Consider the following 19,573-nt stretch of genomic DNA (forward strand, 5'->3'; position numbering starts at 1 on the left):
ATGTCTGGTTTATTATTACTTGGTTATTATAATATTTATGTCACTATAATCCTTTTTTTACATATATTCTGACATTTTCTAGACATTTCCTGGCAGTTACCACATAATCACCAAAAGACACATTATCAAGAGGCTGAAACAATGGTTGATTATGGACAATGTTTATTTATTACCTCAATGGATCTATCTTCTGTTGCAAATAAAATTTATTCAGGCAAGAGACAATGAATTTTCAAATATGGAAATTATAAGATAATTGCCTGTAGTTTTAAAATCCCTCACACAAATTAAATAAGTCCGTTTACAAACATTCGTTGCTTGTAAAAAAAAAAAATCTCCTTAATGACCTTTAAAACAGTAACAATTCAAATATATGTTCCATATTCTTTTATAAATTCTTTATCAGAAAAACAAAACAATAAGAAATTGAAAATGTAAAAACAGCAAAAAATAATTAAAATAAAATAAATCACACATCACATGATTCCTTAGTTTAACGTTTTACATCTTTTCACTGTTCTTCAGACTTTAAACATCCAAACATGAAATTACAAGAATTTATTTTAAAAAAGTTGAGGTGAGTTAAAAGTTGTTTCCACACATTACAAAGACAACAAGTAATACATATAAAGTTAATATATTTAATGTTTGATTAATGTGATTAATGACATAATGAAAAAAAAGTAAAAACAAACAAAAAAGTTAAATCAGACTAAATGTCTCTGTTTCTAAAGAAATGAAAAAACTATTCAGTTTTATTTTATCAAAAATCTTTATATTATTTATAAACACCGTATCATGCATCTCTATAATATTGATGAATAGGAAGAAGTTTGATTTTAGTTGAAAAACTAAACATTCATGACTAAATATGTTAGAGGATTTTTTTAGAACTAAATAAATTATAGAAACGTCTCTCTTTCAAATCTTTTTTGGTGATTTTCTCATTACAGTGTTTCTAACTTTTTCTATATTTAATAAACATTGAGAATATATTGATCAATGTTTAAGTAGATGTTTTGCCGCTGATATTGGATCAGATGCTATTTTTATTTGTAATGGAAATTCAATGTAGACTCTTTATTTTAAGAACAGTTGCAGTTTTCTTACTACTTGCACATTTCATCCAGACTTTCAATCGCTTCTTCTTTGTTGTACCTTTTCCATTCATTGGGAATTTCTCCTTCCCCCTGGAATTTCATGTTATAGTAATCCTCCAGTTCCTTCTGAAAGTGACATACAAACCATTTCCAGTATGTTAGCTTAGATTCATCAGCAGTAATCCTCCATGAAGCATACGGATCCCCAGCAGTTGGATACTGTTTATAAGGAAACGTTTCCTCTGAGTCATGCCTGGGGTAGAATCTTCTGTCACTTCCAACTAATGTGGTGCAGAAATCAATGACCAGATCCACTGTGCCTTTTGTGTGCCATCCTTTAACTCCAGAGGGTCGATGAAAAGGAACATTGTGTTTATCAGGACTGTGGTCCTTCAGGGTGTTGGTGCAAACAGCTGCACAGAAAGGACAGCGTTCCCAGCAGCAGTTACACAGCTGATCAATGAGGACTTGATCAGGTGTCTGTCTGCACTCCATCACTTTATCCAGTGGGAGAAGGCTCATCTCCATAGTGACGGTTTCAAGGCCTTTCTCTAACTTTTCTTTAAGAAAGTCAAAATTGTTGATGTCTCTGAAGTTTTGACAAAAAATGGTATCAAGTGTCAGCTTGTTGTTCAGTGAGGAGGAAAACACCTTTACCCACATGTCTATGTTTCCTTCCTGCTTCTTCACTTTGTCTGTTGCTTCAAATAAAGCTTGTTTGATGAGCTTATTGATGTCATCTACATTCTTCTTGAGTATTTTCAGTGCTTTTTCTTTCTGATTTGTAAAGATGTATTTCTTCGTTTCTTCTTTTATAAAAGCCTCTACTTGCTTCCTTGGATTTTGGATGTAGGTTTTGTATTTACTGAAGTCTTCTGTCTCTGCAAGTGATGTCAACACATGTTTCTCCAGGTTCAGTCTGTTCCCATTGAATGCTGGGAGACTGCATCTCATTTCTCCAGCGAGATCAACTGCAGTCTGATCAATGACGGCTTCAACAGCTGAAACCTTCAGTCTTTCACACATCATTTCTCCAAACACCACAGCAGATGAGCTTCCCTTGCAGTAGCTTTTGAAAATGTTGTAATATTCATTTTTCTTGCTGTTCAAATAGGTGAGGGCATCGTTGTTCTCTTTGTACGTCTTGTGTGACTGTAAAAGCCAACTTGTTGCTCTGGCAAAAACATACAGTAAGAGATTAACTGTAAACTCCTTCTGGAAGATATACTTTCGCTCTGATTCAAATTCTGTCACTTTCTTTTGAACATGTTTGGCCACTTCTTGTAGATAAGTTGAAGTGTAGCCTTGTGTTGCTACAGGTTTGGTCTGAATGACCTTCAGTGATTCCTGTTCCACTTTGTTGATGAAGGATCTGATCGCTTCCTGCTCATCATGGTTTAAAAGACTCACTTTTAAATGTGTTTTCTCTTTGACATAATCTAATGCCTTTCCTATTACTGATTTCTTCATTGGGGTTATATAACCAAAGTAATTCCCAACGTCTGACAGTTTTTTGTATTTCTCTTCTTCTCTTGACTTCATGATGAGATTCCATTCAATCCCAAGGACTTGAAGGACATTAAATTGATCTTCTTCCAGGTTGATGTCTTTAATGGGTATTGTATCTTTAGTTAGTTTAGCTACCCAGTAACTCCAAACAGAGTCAAACTGCGCTTTGAGTTCTTCTTCATTTTCTACGACATCTTTTAACTGGTGTGCGAGCTCTTTGCTCTTTTGCAGCAACTTGTTCTCAAACTCTGTCTTCTTGTTGTCAAGCTTTTTTCGAGCATTCTTCTGCTGGATAACTTCATCCAATTTTCTTTTCACTTCTCTAATGTGCTCCTCATGAAACTCTTTAATTTTGTTTTCAAACTGGCTCCGCCACTGAACCAACATTTCTTTGTCTCTGTCATCCTCAAAGTAAGACACCATTTGTTTTTTTAATTCTTCATATGTTTTGTTCATTTCTTTAGAAAGATAGCTGTTCTCAATCTTGTCGAGCTGTCCCTTTTCAATTTTGGGATGAAGATGGTTTTCAATTTTCAGCATCTCACTCCTGAGGGTCCAGGTCCAGTTACCGTACTGGACCTCAAGTCTTCTGTATGCTGCAATTTCTTGAGTGTTTTTGAAGCTAAACACAAAGTGTTCTTTCATCAGTGCGTTCCACAGATCCTGGATTTTGCTGCTGAAATGTGACAGAAGGATTCCTGTAGACTTTGAAGCCTTAGACAGGATGATGTTCTTCAGTTCTTGGACACTCTCACTATAACCAGGATTTGGAGGCGCCATTGGTGGACTTCCCTCCCATAACTGGGCAAAGTATTTCACATCCTTCTGCACATCAAATGCAATGACATCATTGAAGCACTCAACGTCACACTCCTCTTCCTCTGCAGCAAGTTGAGTCATCTTGTCCAGTTTTTCTTGCAACCGTCTCTTTCCGTCCATGTTTTTCTCTACAGCTGCAACATCTGTGACATTCTGGTGAACAAACACACAACTTGGGGAGAGCTTAACTTTCTTCATCCTCATGATGGCCTGAACAACAATCTGCAGGACATCTTGCATGTCAGCTGGATTCTCACCAAAGATGTTGATCAATGTCATGTTTCCCACACCAACAACAAACGTTGCCAGTTCATTATCGTGATGAAGAGTGGTGTTACCGGCCAACTCAAGAGCACGTAGTCCTTCAGTGTCCACAACCAGAACATAGTTAAACTTGTAGTTTTTCTTGATTCCATCAGAAAGTTTGACCAGCTGCATGTAGGCACCCTTGGTGCACCTGCCAGCACTCACTGCAAACTGCAATCCAAACATGGCATTCAGCATTGTTGATTTCCCACTGCTTTGTACGCCCAACACTGACAACACAAACACTCTCTGGTCACCCAGTTTCTTGATGACTTCCTGTAAAAGACTAGAGATCCATGTTAATGGAACATGACCTGCATCACCGTCCATCAGCTCCATGGGGTATCCTGATATCATCAGATCTGCTGCCAGCTCAGGGTATTTAACCCAGTCAGTGTGTCGGCGTCCTGTTTGTTTCTTCTGAGACTTATGGGCTTCGTAGATCTGTCCCATCTCTCTGAAGATGTGCTCCAAGCCAAAAGTTGCTGACTGCAGCTTTTTTGATAACTGTTCAAGTTCAGCTTGTTTTTCTTTAAACTCTGCAGATTTATTATGTTTCTTCTTCAGATCCAAGACCTCAGACCATGTTTCATCATAGTTTTGGAGAATTGAAGACAGATCATCAGTGGAGAGGCCATCTATTAGGATCTGAGTCCACTTCAGGAAATATTCTTTGTCTTTAGATGGTAGATTCAGGAGGCTTTTAGTGAATGACTTCATCAGTTCACTACAGGAAGCATCACATTGTTTCTGTCGTATTTCCATCAGTTGTTTTCCCTTCTGTTCTTTTTCTTTCTCAATGTTTCCTTTGAGGTGATACAGCTCTTTGTTTGTTCTGCACCAGTTGTGCCAAAGTTGTCCTTCACAAGGGAGAAATTCCTCTTTGATCTTGGAAATATCCATCCCCTCAATCATTTTCACTATTTCCATGGCAGCAGATTTCCCTTTTTGGCAGACGGAGTCATTTTCATCCACTCTGATCCCAGAGACCTCGGCCAAAGATTCAAGCTGGAAGGTTGTATGTGGTCCAGACAAAATCTTTCCAATAATCCCTTTCAGCTCTTCAGAAACATCTGACTGGTTTCTGTCCTTCAAACCCAGTTTGTATTTTCCTGATTTCATCTGAACTGCACCACAGTCACTATCAGCAATGAGAATTATTAGAGGCTTTGTAGACCTGTAAAGGGTCTTTGTGACTGCACTACTCTCCTGACTTTTCTCCAGAGTTGGAAGCAGAAGAACAATGACTGAAGATTTTTCAGTCAGTATTTCACGCTGTTTTTCAAACAACAGAGAATCACCATGAAGATTACAGAAGGCAACGCAGTCAGTGAAGGAATCATTGGGTCTTCCTGCAGGACAGTACCAGGTAATCTCTGCCACACCATCCATCAAATGACGAGATTTGGTGCTACCTGGACAGTTTCTGTGGAAGAAGGTGCTGTGACGGTCGTTGATCAAAGTGTTCATCAGCTGAGATTTAGACAGAGACAGTGAACCCAGACGGAAAAATGACACCAAGGATGTCTCAGCTTTGCAGACTGGCATGCTCTTCATGCTGACAGAGACTGAATTTTCCTTTTTGTCAGTTTTCTTCCATGTTTTGGTTATTTTTCTGAATGTCCACAGAGGACACTCAATATCCATTGAGACAGGATCAGGAACAAGCAAAGGTAGGGCATACTGACACTGTGACAACTTTGTGATCATGTCCTGCTTAAGGAAGCTGTCTGAGCAGTGAAATACTGCCATTTGGACATCCATTGGGTGCACATGAGCTTGTTTTGATTGATCAAGATCTAGGTTGACGCTATAAAGAGCATCTAAATCACTGTCATCAGTATGAACACTGTCAGACTCTGGAACTGGTTGTGAACACTTCACATCAGAACTGCCCTGGTGTACAGGGATGTATCTGGTTCTGTAATCTAACATCATTAACCTCTGAAGAAATGTTTTAGCTAAATCTTTCTCACAGGTTTCATTGCTCTGTTTCACAGGTTGACCTATTTTAAGAAAATCTGCTGGTGACAATTTTTGTATATAGCTGTCTTGAAGGTGAATTCTGCTGAGCAGTCTCTCAGTTTCTTGTTGACGTGTCTTCATGTTTTCTTCAGAAACATTCAATGACTGCAATAAAGTAAGATATGCATTTATTGTTTTTTCTTTAATTTTTTAAGGACATTGTGTTCTAAAGATCATGTGAATTAATGATCATTTTACCTTTGTTTGTTGTCCTGCTATATTCAAATCAAAGCCGCCTGCAGAACAGAGATGATGTTGTTTCAAGCATTTTGATCAACTGTTGTGCATTAAAGTGCTTAATAAATTAAATTTGATTTCATATTGACAGTATCCAGTCAAAATTCTGGATATACCCTTTTTTCCTCTTTATGAAATGTACTTCTTTACAAACAGACTAAGACTGAATGACAAGATTGAAGATTTATGAAGACATTGTAGACACAACTTATTTTGGCTATTTTTTAACATGCAGAACAAAACTAAAGACATAATCTAGGAAATAACTCTGCACTATTTAGCACTATTTTCATTGTACAGTTAGAATCTCCAATAAATTGTTACCTTTCTTCTCTGTTTTATGTGGAACAGAGTTCATTTCAGACTCTCCAGCTTTGTTGTCATCTTTCCTCTCTGAGTGTTCAGTACCACAATTTTCCTTTCATGGATCAAAAGAAGCATGATGTCAGTTAAGTTTGACTTCCCCCAGAGACAATTCACATATACATCACCAATGCACTGAACTGTGAAATACATCTGCTATGTTTGGGAGTACACATTGTTTAATGCAGTAAGTAGTGGCCTTGTTTGTCTCATTCACAAACTCTGCCATGAATTTAATATATGTGCACCAGCAGCTCTCATTCTCAATCCCTGCCTACTAAAAGAACCTTAAAATCAATCCTGAAATGCACGGGGAGCCACTACAATGATTTTAAAACTGGTGCAATATGTCCCCCCTTCTGGTCCTCATCAGAACTCATGCCACTGAGTTCTGAAGTATTTGTAGGTTTGAAATTTTTGGGAAGACCAGAGAGCAGGGCATTACAGTAATCTAATATACTAGAAATAAAAGCAAGAGAGAGATATGGGAGGACTTTGGTGACGCATTTAAGATGATAAAATCCAGTTTTTGTGAAATTTCTGATGATGTGTGGAATAAAATCCAACCGAAAAGAACATCCTAGTTTTCTCACACTGATGCTGGGCTCACACCAAACGATTTTCACGGTCGCAGACTAAAAACGGAAGTCTTTAGGAAATCTTAGGAGTTTTGCTGGAGTCACAGCGCGCTCCCGTCATCTCGTCGTTAGGTGTGAGCTGGTAATCTGCGCTGTTTAACGTCAATCTTTCTCCAGTCTTGGATCTGCGACAATGTCAAACATGTAAGATATTATCGCAAGTCGCAGTGAGATGAGCTCTGACAAAAGCAGAAACAGGAACCCCGACATTCAGACCACAGGCAAAATAGGAGCGGGTGGTTATTAGAAGTAAATGTCTGCTGTGGATCATTTATGTGTTACAGTATAATGATCTAACAAATAAGAGAATAAAAACTCATTCATCCTCCAGATTCTGATGAGTCGGTGTAACACCTGGTGGAGATGCAAAGCCACACTTAATAATGATGATGTGTAATTCCCTCCTGGAGGGAAACTCTCTCCTTGCTTGCTTAACTGTGTGCAGATCAGCCCTGTTCCATATCAACTGTCCAACATGTCACAAAAAACGCTAAAAGAATCTATTTATTTATTTGAGCGGGACAGTGCATGTTAATGAACAGACAGGCTTATACAGCATGAATGTAAACATACCGGATTATAGCAAATGCTAATTTCCATCAGTTGTCCCGGCGATTTGGGGGGAATGGGAGAACAATATAATACAATAACAATTTGTATTTACAAACCAATATAAAAATACACATTCTTACATCTAAAACAGTACATTCACATACACAATTACCAACACTCATACTTAACCAAATTCAATATCACTACATACTTACACCTGCACAATACTTACACATACACAATTACCAACACTCATACTTATCAAAGCTCAATATCACTACATACTTACAGAGCCCTTCAGAGTTTTGCTTATTGTACGTTACAGTGTATGTTACATGTGGGTACACTCCTGATTCGACCAAAGCCAACTTTTTAATTGGACTTTAAATGAGTTATGTAGGACATTCTCTTAATGTTTGTGGTAGATTATTCCATAGCTTTCCGCCTTGGACAGATAACACACCCTTACCAAAAGAGGTACGTCTGTGTGGGATTATCACATCTCCTCTAGTGGTGGCCCTTGTTGTCCTCTGCATACCAATGCAACGACTAATGAAATCTCCCAGCGGAGGGGGTGCTAGAGAGTGTAGCCCCTTATAAATCAGGCAAGCGTTTTTTAAATATATCATGTTCTGGAAATTCAGTAACTTACGTTTTCTTAAAATGTTGCAGTAATGGTGCGATTGCGGTTTTTTATCAAGCATTTTCAGTGATCTTTTATATAGAGTTTCCACGGTTTTAAGAGTTGTAGGACAGGCAAGTGACCAACTGATTATACAATAATCCATGTGAGAGATGATCATAGAATAAAAAAACCTCTTGGCTGCGTTTAAGTTTAAGTTATTTCTGATATGTCGAAAATTTTGGATATTTAATTTGATTACTTGTGCTACTTTTTTTTACATGACTTTTAAATGTTAATGTAGGATCCAAAATTACTCCAAGGTATTTAAATTCCATAACCAAATCCAGTTCTAAACCATTTAGAAATACATTAGATTGAAGTATCTGTAAGTTACGTTTTGAGAAGTACATACAAACAGTCTTCTTGGTATTTATGGAGAGGCAAGAGTCAGTAATCCATTTGTGTACAGAGGACAATGCAGCTGTTAGGGTATTAGCGGCTTGCTGGACATTTTGTGCCTGAGTATAAATTATAGCATCGTCCACATACATCTGGGAAAATACATTTGGACATGCCTTCGGTAAGTTATTGATAAAAAGAGAGAACAGAACAGGTCCAAGAATTGACCCCTGCGGGACCCTGACATTACAGTCCAAACAGGAGGATTTGACACCACTCAGTCAGTATTTCACGCTGTTTTTCAAACAACAGAGAATCACCATGAAGATTACAGAAGGCAACGCAGTCAGTGAAGGAATCATTGGGTCTTCCGGCAGGACAGTACCAGGCAATCTCTGCCACACCATCCATCATATGACGAGATTTGGTGCTACCTGGACAGTTTCTGTGGAAGAAGGTGCTGTGACGGTCGTTGATCAAAGTGTTCATCAGCTGAGATTTAGACAGAGACAGTGAACCCAGACGGAAAAATGACACCAAGGATGTCTCAGCTTTGCAGACTGGCATGCTCTTCATGCTGACAGAGACTGAATTTTCCTTTTTGTCAGTTTTCTTCCATGTTTTGGTTATTTTTCTGAATGTCCACAGAGGACGCTCAATATCCATTGAGACAGGATCAGGAACAAGCAAAGGTAGGGCATACTGACACTGTGACAACTTTGTGATCATGTCCTGCTTAAGGAAGCTGTCTGAGCAGTGAAATACTGCCATTTGGACATCCATTGGGTGCACGTGAGCCTGTTTTGATTGATCAAGATCTAGGTTGATGCTATAAAGAGCATCTAAGTCACTGTCATCAGTATGAACACTGTCAGACTCTGGAACTGGTTGTGAACACTTCACATCAGAACTGCCCTGGTGTACAGGGATGTATCTGGTTCTGTAATCTAACATCATTAACCTCTGAAGAAATGTTTTAGCTAAATCTTTCTCACAGGTTTCATTGCTCTGTTTACGATATCGAAGGCTTTCTTCATATCTAGGAAGACGGCTCCGACACAGAGATTCTTATCAAGTAAGTTTTTTATGTTCTCAATTAGCATGCACATTGCAGTGTCCGTGGAGTGGTGACGTCGGAAACCAAATTGTAATGGATGAAGTGAGGGGTGTGTGTTCCCTAGATGTTCTGTTAAGAGTTTGACTACCCACTTCTCAGCTATTTTGGATATGATGGGCAGGATACTTATTGGCCGATAGTTAGTTATGTCATTTTTGGAGCCTGCTTTGAAGACTGGTGTTATTGCAGCTATCTTCCACACTGCTGGGACAACTGAACCCCTGAAACACCTATTTAATAAATGAGTAATTGGACATACTAATGAGTCTTTGTGCTCTTTCAGTATACATGTATTAAATCCAAAAGCATCAAGTGCTTTTGATTTTTTCATGCCAGTAATGATTTTAGCTACTTCATAGTCTGATATATCTAGTTGCAGTCTTGTAATTTGTGACCCTATAGATTCACAGTCTTTGTCAAATCTCAGTCTGAGACTAAGCTGAGACTTAAGACTGTAAACATTGGTCTTTAGATGTGAGCTGGTAGTCTTTCAGTGTCTTGTGCAAATCTTTTAAAAGTCTTCTGGTGTAAGCCTAGCCTAAGAAAGATTCAAATGTAATTTTGATAAAATTATCTCTCTCTTGTCCTTGGGACAGATAATTAAAAGGTCAGTTTTTGTCCTGGTTAAGTTGTTTAATCCATGACTTTATATCTAAAATATAGTTTAAAAGAGTGTTAACTGGCTGCAGGTCATCAGGAGACATGGTGATGTAAAGCTGCATATCATCAGCCTAGCTGTAAAAATAAATAAATATATCCCTTGATTAAATCCCCAATAGGCAACATGTACAGATTAAAAATGTATTGGGCCTACAATTGATCCTTGGGGAATGGCACACTGGATTTCATGGATTCCTGGGAGGAGCATGTATCTATACTTACTAAAAATAGTCAATCTGTGAGATAGAAATAAAACCATTTAAGAGGAGTACTTAAGAGGTAAAATCTGAACAGGAGTTTGGTTTAAAATGTCAAAATAAATTTGCAGCCACTTCAAAAGTAATATATTGTTTCCTTGCAGTTCTCACCAGGGCAAGTTGGATAAACCTGGTGATGTTAATAAAGACAAAAAGTAGTGGTCTGACACAGTCATGTCTTCAATAACTTTGTTGTCTCACCTTCATTGACACATTTTCCTGATAACTAGTATGTTTAAATAAAATAAATGTATGGTAAATAATAAAAATTCATTTTTTTGTTGAGAACAATTTTTCTTACATGGTGAAAGTATTTGCCCACCGAATCTTTCACATAGTAATTAGTCCTTCTGTGAATCTATCCTCTATATGCAAGTTTTATGTATTATTATTAATGTTAATTTATTCTGAAACTAAAAACATTCCTACAAATAAAAAAACATATAAAAACAAAACAAAAGCAGTTTGTCATCTTACCTTTAACTTGATGTCAGTTGCAGTCTTCAACTTTACCACTGCAGGATGATGTAGGGAGACAAAAAGCAGATTTCAAATATTTAATTTTTGAAAAATTTCATTATTAAAACAAAACACCCCAAACTCGTTCTAACTGCAAATGTTCTTTCTTTATTTGCAGAACATTGCTGTCATCAAGACAAGGAGCCTGGATATGAATTATTGTTACATCATTTCTTACATGTTCATTTTTTTTTTCTCTTGTTTGATCATTTTTTTCTTTTTGCATTAATTCTTCTTGATTTGATATTGTAATAGAGTACATGTTATACCCCCCCCCCCAAAAAAAAAAACAAAACAAAAAAAAACAAAAAAAAACAAGAGAGTTAGTTGTTAGGGATTCATGATCAAATAAAAACACATCCAAAACAATTTAGGATAAGTTAAGGACATGATTTTTTCTCTTCATGGAATTGCAGCTTTTGCAGCTTTTGCATTTTTTGTTTTTATTTTTTATTTAAATTTTTGTCTTAGTTCTGTATAATACAAGAGAATCTCACAATGACATAAGCAGCCCAATCAACCATTTAATGTGGACTATAATCATCAGTGTTTAAGTTACTTCTTATTAGCAATATATGTTTATCTGATTGAGTTATTTGTTACTTTTCAATAAATTGTTCTATATAATGTGACCTGTCTCCTTTGGTTCACATGGTCCACGTTTTATTTCAGGTTGTTTTGCTGTATCCTCATCATTCTTCTCTGAGTCTTTAACATCACACTCTGCTTGATTACACTAAAACAATGGATTAATTTTACTTTATTTTCCTCTTTTTAGATTCCTGGGAATTAAGACTGTTTACAGTTTAAAGCCCAATAACTAATTCTGGTTTTATTTTACTGACTACACCTGATACTACGGAAGCGTGGAGCTGTCACCCAAATAAAAAAAAATCGGACCTTATCACGTTATAACGTGATATGTTCATTGTAAAAACGTAAAACGTATCACGTTATAACGTGATACTTTATTGTAATAACGTGAAGCGTATCACGTTATAACTTGATATGTTTATTGTAAAAACGTAAAACTTATCACGTTATAACGTGATACTTTATTGTAAAAACGTGAAACGTATTACGTTATAACGTGATACTTTATTGTAAAAACGTGAAATGTATCACGTTATAACGTGATACTTTATTGTAAAAACGTGAACCGTATCACGTTATAACTTGATATGTTTATTGTAAAAACGTGAAACGTATCACGTTATAACGTGATACTTTATTGTAAAAACGTGAAACGTATCACTTATTGTAAAAACGTGAAACGTATCACGTTATAACGTGATACTTTATTGTAAAAACGTGAAACGTATCACGTTATAACGTGATACTTTATTGTAAAAACGTGAACCGTATCACGTTATAACTTGATATGTTTATTGTAAAAACGTGAAACGTATCACGTTATAACGTGATACTTTATTGTAAAAACGTGAAACGTATCACTTATTGTAAAAACGTGAAACGTATCACGTTATAACGTGATACTTTATTGTAAAAACGTGAAACGTATCACGTTATAACGTGATACTTTATTGTAAAAACGTGAAACGTATCACGTTATAACGTGATACTTCATTGTAAAAACGTGAAACGTATCACGTTATAACGTGATAAGTTTATTATAAGAACATAGCCTGTACTGTATGCAGATGTTGTTACGACCTATATTGGAGCAAAATACATTGTATGGAAAATATACTCATCAAGCAGAAACTTTTCAGTTCTTTTTGACAATGATTAATTGTTCTACTCTGGTTTATTGTTGTACAGAAATGTGGGACAGTTATGAGAAACACGTAGGTCACCTGCCTGCGCACAGTGAGACGGTGCGTGCCTGTGTGTCTGAATTGCCACAGAGCAGCAGGCATCCCCAACTTGGGACCTCTTGAGCCAGTGTCCTGCAGGTTTTCAGTATGGTTTATTATTTCCAGAGAAATTCCTAATTTACTACATGGGATTAAGTTTTTCTTCATTGGAGAGATTTGATGGAGCTTGGAGGACACTTGACGTTGCACCCTTTAAGTAGACAGGACCACGTCTTTGTGTCGGCAACTTATTTCTCCTAGTCCCAGCGGCGCATAAAGCCTTTATAATTTTCATTTTTATTGTCAGAAGACAACATATTATTAACTGAAAGCAGCGCACACACTCTATTGCCACTCAGACACATGCACGCACCGTCTCACTGCGTGCAGGCAGGTGACGCACCGTGTTGCTTATAACGGTCTTGTGTGCAAGAATAAATCAGGTCTGCACCAGCCTCTTAACGACCCATTATTTGAGTCAGGTATGCTGCAGTATGGACATACTGAAAACCTGCAGGACACATTTCTGTACAACAATAAACCAGAGTAGAACAATTAATCATTGTCAAAAAGAACTGAAAAGTTTCTGCTTGATGAGTATATTTTCCATACAATGTATTTTGCTCCAATATAGGTCGTAACAACATCTGCATACAGTACAGGCTATGTTCTTATAATAAACTTATCACGTTATAACGTGATACGTTTCACGTTATTACAATAAAGTATCACGTTATAACGTGATACGTTTCACGTTATTACAATAAAGTATCACGTTATAACGTGATACGTTTCACGTTATTACAATAAAGTATCACGTTATAACGTTATATTATATCTTAAGATACTAATACAATATACTGCATCTTTGTAACAATTATACAATCATATTAGTTGAAGTGTCTAAAACACTTTTTATAGGAAATTAATTGTACATCTGTCACTTAATTGCTACAGACCCACATTAAAGTTTAATTTATATGTAATGGGATTCTGATCAATGCCGGCTCTAGGAATGCATACATGAGGGGGCAAGCAGAAATGTGAAGGGGGCATCATACGTACACATCAGCTTCAGACCTTTTGTTGTTATTGTTGTTGTAGTTTACAATTGTTTTTTTAATGAGACTGTTAGCGGAATCCAACTCCCAAGAAATGGATTGCACTTTGTCAGACCTCTAACCTAAGACCTGCTGTCCAGCTTGGGTGTCCCACCTGAAACCAAAGCTCCTGCTGGTATTGCTTTTAGGGTCACTGAGGCACACAAACCCCCTGTCCACAATAAGGTGGCAATAAATAAATAAAAATAATAAAATAATAAAATAGAATATCCTTCATCAAGGTTTTAAAAACCAATAAATTAACAAATGTCTTATAGGACAGCCATTAGACATTTGAACCTAATAATAATAAACTGAAATATTAAACTAAAACTTAAATAGTTAGGCCTATCACAAACAAACTCAGAAACAACGAAAATAGAGCAGAACATTAAACCCCTGACCACAATAAGGTGGATGTCCCTCAAAGAATAACCTCAAATTTACATAACAATCAAGAACAAACAACAAAAATAGAGCAGAACAATATATATATATATATATATATATATATATATATATATATATATATATATATATATATATATATATATATATATTCTTTGTAAATTTCTATTTTATTTTATTTTATTTATTTTTATCTTTTTATTATTTTGTTTAGAAACTCTTTCCTCACTCTGCAACAACAGTCTCCTATTTCTCCTCACAAAACCTCTCACAAAGTTGTCCGTGTCCAGGTTAACTGTAGATGACAGTTGTCTGTTTGAGTTTGGAGGAAATGGATGTATGCAGAAGCACACATAAAGCTCTATATGAGCTGCTGAAACCAGCAGGACTGGGAAAAAAGTAAAATTTACTTTGATTATCCTCAAACCAGCATGCAGAACTAGAGGCTGGGTGGAGCGTTCTGTGGGGATCTGACACACACGGGTCATTTTCCCTCAGTCTGTTTTGCACCGAGTGGACACACACATCCAGCGCTCATGTGTGATTGATCAACCCATTGACAGGCTCACACACTTAGAGCAGCAACAATCCCCCATTGACAGCAGAAAAAGATGCTATACTTCTTTATTGATTGTTAATTAGTCATTATTATTATTCATAACATAAATCGCTACGAGGTATTTAACAGAGCTTCACTCCCTCAGTTCCTTAAAGACCCACTCCAGAGCTTATTTGGAACTATTTCAAGACGAAACTCATCGCAACCTTTGTGAAACCGAACACACTGGACATGGCAAACAGCAGCAACGGCAGCGGGTTTGTGCATCACACTCTAAGATCGCGTTTCTTCAAGAAATTTGATTGGTTATGATATTGGTGGGGATTTTGACATTTTCAAACCAGTCCATGACATGATAAAGTACGACAGAGGGAGAGTCAGAAGATTTTGCAAGAATTGACAGAAATCTTTTTGTTTACTGTATAAATAAGACACAACCCTGGGTTCATCCGAGTTTACAAAATAGGAAGCAACATTGTGAATATCATCGTTTGATGGACCTCTACGCTGATCCAGATAAATCCAGAACGTACATTCAGACTAATTCAATCTGGCGCCACTCGGATGCCTTTTATTCAGCTAAAATGGTTTATTCTTCCATGTTCAAAGTGTTTGCAGACTGTGCTGTCTAGCCTGCTCTCATTGGTCAGTCCATGAAGCCCCTCGCTGGCTGGCTGAAGTGCCAGGCGACAGCAACAAAAATTGAACGTTTTTCTATTTTCTTGTGTTGCGTCGCAAGCCTCGTGTGCACATCGTTTCCCCGGCCAAAAGGGGGTTGTGAACTTCAACTTTATTTTTGTCTACTGAAGACAGACAGAGAGAGAGAGAGAGAGAGAGAGAGAGAGAGTGTAACCCGCACAGTCAAGATATATTGCGGGACAAGTTATTCATACACGCTACATTGGCAGCCAGTTGACATGGAAAGGCTTATGTGTTTTGCTCCTACTGCTGCTGCTGAGTAAAACTGAGCAAGAAACACAACTTGTAATGTTAGCAAATGTTAACAGGCAGGCTTGGTTGTATTATGCACCTTACAGAAAAATAAACTTATTGATAAACACACATGATCTCAACTTGATGGTGTCTTGATAGAAGGCACAGCATCAGGCTTTAATTTTAACTTTCTTGCGAAGCCCCCCCCCCTTTTGTTTTCTGCTGCTAGTTGGTAAAGCAGTCTTCCTTGAAGTGTTTTTACAAACCAACTGGTGGTTTGTTATATTGTGAGGACCTAATCCATTGCTCTCTCACAGCAAAGTTTGTTGGTAAATAATGAAAGCTAACATGAACTTTTATCTTAACCTGCCAACCTGCTACTGCGCATAACGTGTGGATCAGCCATCTCTTCATCCTCAGTCAGAACAGGCGGAGAGGGCGGGGCAGAAGCTTGTAGGCCCGCCCTGTGGGGTTATTACGTGTAAATGAGGGTCTGTCTGAGCTCGCCTGTTCCTGTCTGCCATTGCTTCACAATTAATTAAATGCAGAAAAGCCATTTTGATCCATTTTTTTTTACAAGATATGTCCTCTAGCATCAGATAAATGCCACATGGACATGTGAACAACATGAAAAACATGCTTTTCACCGGAGGGGGTCTTCAAAGTTTTACCGCTGCAGCTCAACCAGCCCACCACAGCGAGGGGGAGAAATCTGACATCCAATTATCAGGCTACTTGTCAACTCATTTGCATCCTAAACGCTGATTGGGTGTTTACTGAGAGGAGAGAGAGGGGGGTCCTGCAATGCAAACAGTAGATACTGTACAGCATTTTTTTTTTGGCGGATTTGATTTGAAGGGATGCCTCCTGTTGCCCCTGCCTAAAGCTGGCCTCTAACATTTTCCATAAAGGTAAAGGAAAAGAGCTCAAGAAAATGTTATAATTATGTAACTTTAAATTTAATGTTAAACTACTTCAAAACATGATTTATGAAATGAGATAAAAAAAGATAAAACACCATCACATGAAAGAGAATTTCTGTTTGCAAAAGTGTATTAAAAACTAATAAATAAAGCTATGAACACGATCTGTGTGGTGAAATTATGATTTAAAGATATATGTTACAAAGAAGAAAAATCCCACCTTACTGTCAGCTGTACGTTCCTCCAGCTGAACTGCATTGTCATGAAAGAGAGAATACAGGATCAACTTATGGAACAATCTCACCATCAAGTCATACTTCTTTCTAGTGAAGTTTTATTTTCAAATAAATGAATTACCTTCATCATTTGTCTCAGAGGAAACAGATTTGGTTTCAGACTCACCCTTCCCTCTTCTTGTTGGGTTGTCTTTGTTCTCCTCCATCTTATCTGCTCTTCATCTTTACAGCCACAGGATGAAGTCGATTATAAAAATGTTGTAATACTTCCTCACTAAAAACACAGATCATCATCCAAAGTGCTTTGTGGACAGTTGGAGGAATTCAGAAATTTTAATGTTTAATTCTGTTTTCCAGAATTAATGCAAAGTACCTTAAAAATTTCTATCTTCCTGGTTTATTTAGCATAACCTGAAGGGGTGCTTTAAAGCTTCTTGTACAAAATACAGCATGTGTAGGACATTCATTGTCCTATTTCTAATATCTACAACATATTCAGATAAATTGGAGTAAAAATATCTTGTTTTTTCTAAAAAAATAACTGCATGGTAAAAAACACATTCAACAGCCTATAGAGGAAATAGGAGACTTACACGGTTACGTTCACCAACTTATTCTGACACACCTGATTTAGGCTGTCAGACAAGGAAGTAAAAAATGTTTATGGAAGAATAAAAATCTTGTAGAAGTGGAAAAATTGTGTGTATGCAGGGAAAATTATAAAACCAATCCAGATCCAGATGCAACATTTAAAATGTTTTTTCTTTTCTTTTTCTTTTATTTTTTTTGTTTCTTTCTTTTCTGGAAAAATCACAAACATTCACTTTAAGTGAACAGATGAATTTGTAAAGCAAATATGTGTCTGGATAATTTTGAAAAATCACTTTAATCCATATTAGTCAAAGAGTGTAAGTAACATTTTTATTGAAATACAAACTAGACAAACTCAGATATTAAAGCAAAAACACTGTTTGCATGAACTCACCTTCTGCTGTTGTTTTTTTTTCTTTTTCCTTAATCTTATTGCCTCTGTTGGTCTGTTTAGCTCTTGCTGTCTTGTCTGAGAGCCTCCAGTCCCATTTAATGACTGTATGTAATATCAGATCAGAGGCTTGTTTGTTTTAAAATACCTGCTCCTCACATACTCCTCCCATGTTTTGCAATAGGCTGTAAACTCTGCAGGTGTAATTTTTTTAAATCAAAATGAGAAAAGTGAAAGAGTAAGAAAGGCAGACCTGTTTCTCTGAAACCGTGACTTAAAAGAAAACTATACCTTTTGTTTGTATTGGAAAATAACAACTTACAGTCACGTAAAAAGAAAAAAATAAGAATTCCAAGATTTAAGATATCAGAACCAAATCTTTAGTCTTAAAATGTGGTAAACATAAAACTCAGTTGAACTACAGTACTTGTACATACCATGTATTAAAAAAAAGTACAAACAAAACTGTAGAATCTCTGCGTGAAGAAAAACTAAATATAAAACCCAACTACTCAGTAGCTTGTAGAATCACCTTTAGATAAGAAATTATTTTTTTTCATATAATGTCATCAGCCTCCCAGATTGTTGTGGAGGAATTTTGGTACATCTTTTTTTACAACACTGTTTCAGGTTATTGAGGTTTGCAGACAAATTTATGGAAAGTTGTCTTTTTCATTTTTTTTCCATTTATCACTCTGGTGGACAGAGACACGCTGTCCATGATTTGGAGAGCCTCTCTTGACATTTCCAGTTCTTCTCTGATGCATTCAGGAAAGTCATACTTGAACTGTTGGCTCCACATGTCATCCAGCTTAGCAACAGATATTCTGTTTACATAAGCAACTCCATTTCCTTTTGCATCACAGTTGTTTTCCCGTAAGGATCTGTTCACTGTCCATCCCAGAGGGGTTCATATGGTGTAAGGTCCATCATTTATACTCCTGATGACCTCCTCAGGTTCAATTGCCTTTGGAACATTAGTCCCAATTAGTAGACCAATTTCTGGCTGGATGCTAGGAATCTGTACTCTCTCCAGATAAGGCCATTTGTCCACGTCTTCTTGCTGTGGATTATTCTTTGTGCTTGCAGGGATAGTCATTTGGGAAAAAAAACTTCTGGTAGGTCTATGAAGTTATAACTATCTGGACTGCTCACCTCTCGGCCAGTTACAATGTGACTGCTAACAGTCTTTTCCTGTCCCATAGTTGTTAGAAGAATATCAGGCTTCTTTCCATGTAGGTTTAGTTCATTCTTATCTTTTCGGTGCAAAGCGTTGCAGTACTGCCTGGGTCTAAAGAAGCGTATGATGTATCAACTTTGTTGCCTTTCTTAGCCTTTACTTGTACAGGAACAATGGCAAGTATACTGTCTGTGTCACCAGCCCCATTGTCAGAACATAGTTTACTTTCTGTTTCCACAAACCTGCTCACAGCGTGATGCTTCTCATTATCTACTGATGTTTCCTCATTCTTTAAAGGCGTGTCCTTGA

At 37.0% G+C, this 19,573-nt stretch overlaps 1 protein-coding gene across 4 annotated transcripts; it reads right to left on the minus strand.

Moving 5' to 3' along the window:
• Positions 1 to 545: 545 nt before the first annotated feature.
• Positions 546 to 18,230, minus strand: LOC121653721 (interferon-induced very large GTPase 1-like). Of its 4 annotated transcripts, none has more exons than XM_042007374.1 (7): positions 18,088 to 18,230; positions 17,269 to 17,324; positions 17,087 to 17,118; positions 11,085 to 11,122; positions 6,321 to 6,414; positions 5,958 to 5,995; positions 546 to 5,864 (listed from the first exon to the last, which is right to left on the minus strand). In XM_042007374.1, the coding sequence occupies exons 5-7, from the start codon at positions 6,352 to 6,354 to the stop codon at positions 1,110 to 1,112; spliced, it is 4,827 nt and encodes a 1,608-aa protein (XP_041863308.1). In that variant the 5' UTR covers positions 6,355 to 6,414; positions 11,085 to 11,122; positions 17,087 to 17,118; positions 17,269 to 17,324; positions 18,088 to 18,230; the 3' UTR covers positions 546 to 1,109. The 4 variants fall into 4 exon arrangements, with proteins under 4 accessions (XP_041863308.1, XP_041863326.1, XP_041863318.1 ...); XM_042007392.1 differs by having other exon boundaries at positions 17,224 to 17,324; XM_042007384.1 differs by having other exon boundaries at positions 17,269 to 17,376; positions 18,088 to 18,210.
• Between the last annotated feature and the right edge of the window lie 1,343 nt (positions 18,231 to 19,573).

This window comes from Melanotaenia boesemani, chromosome 2 (genome assembly GCF_017639745.1).
Source record: "Melanotaenia boesemani isolate fMelBoe1 chromosome 2, fMelBoe1.pri, whole genome shotgun sequence".
NCBI classification, from domain to species: Eukaryota; Metazoa; Chordata; class Actinopteri; order Atheriniformes; family Melanotaeniidae; genus Melanotaenia; species Melanotaenia boesemani.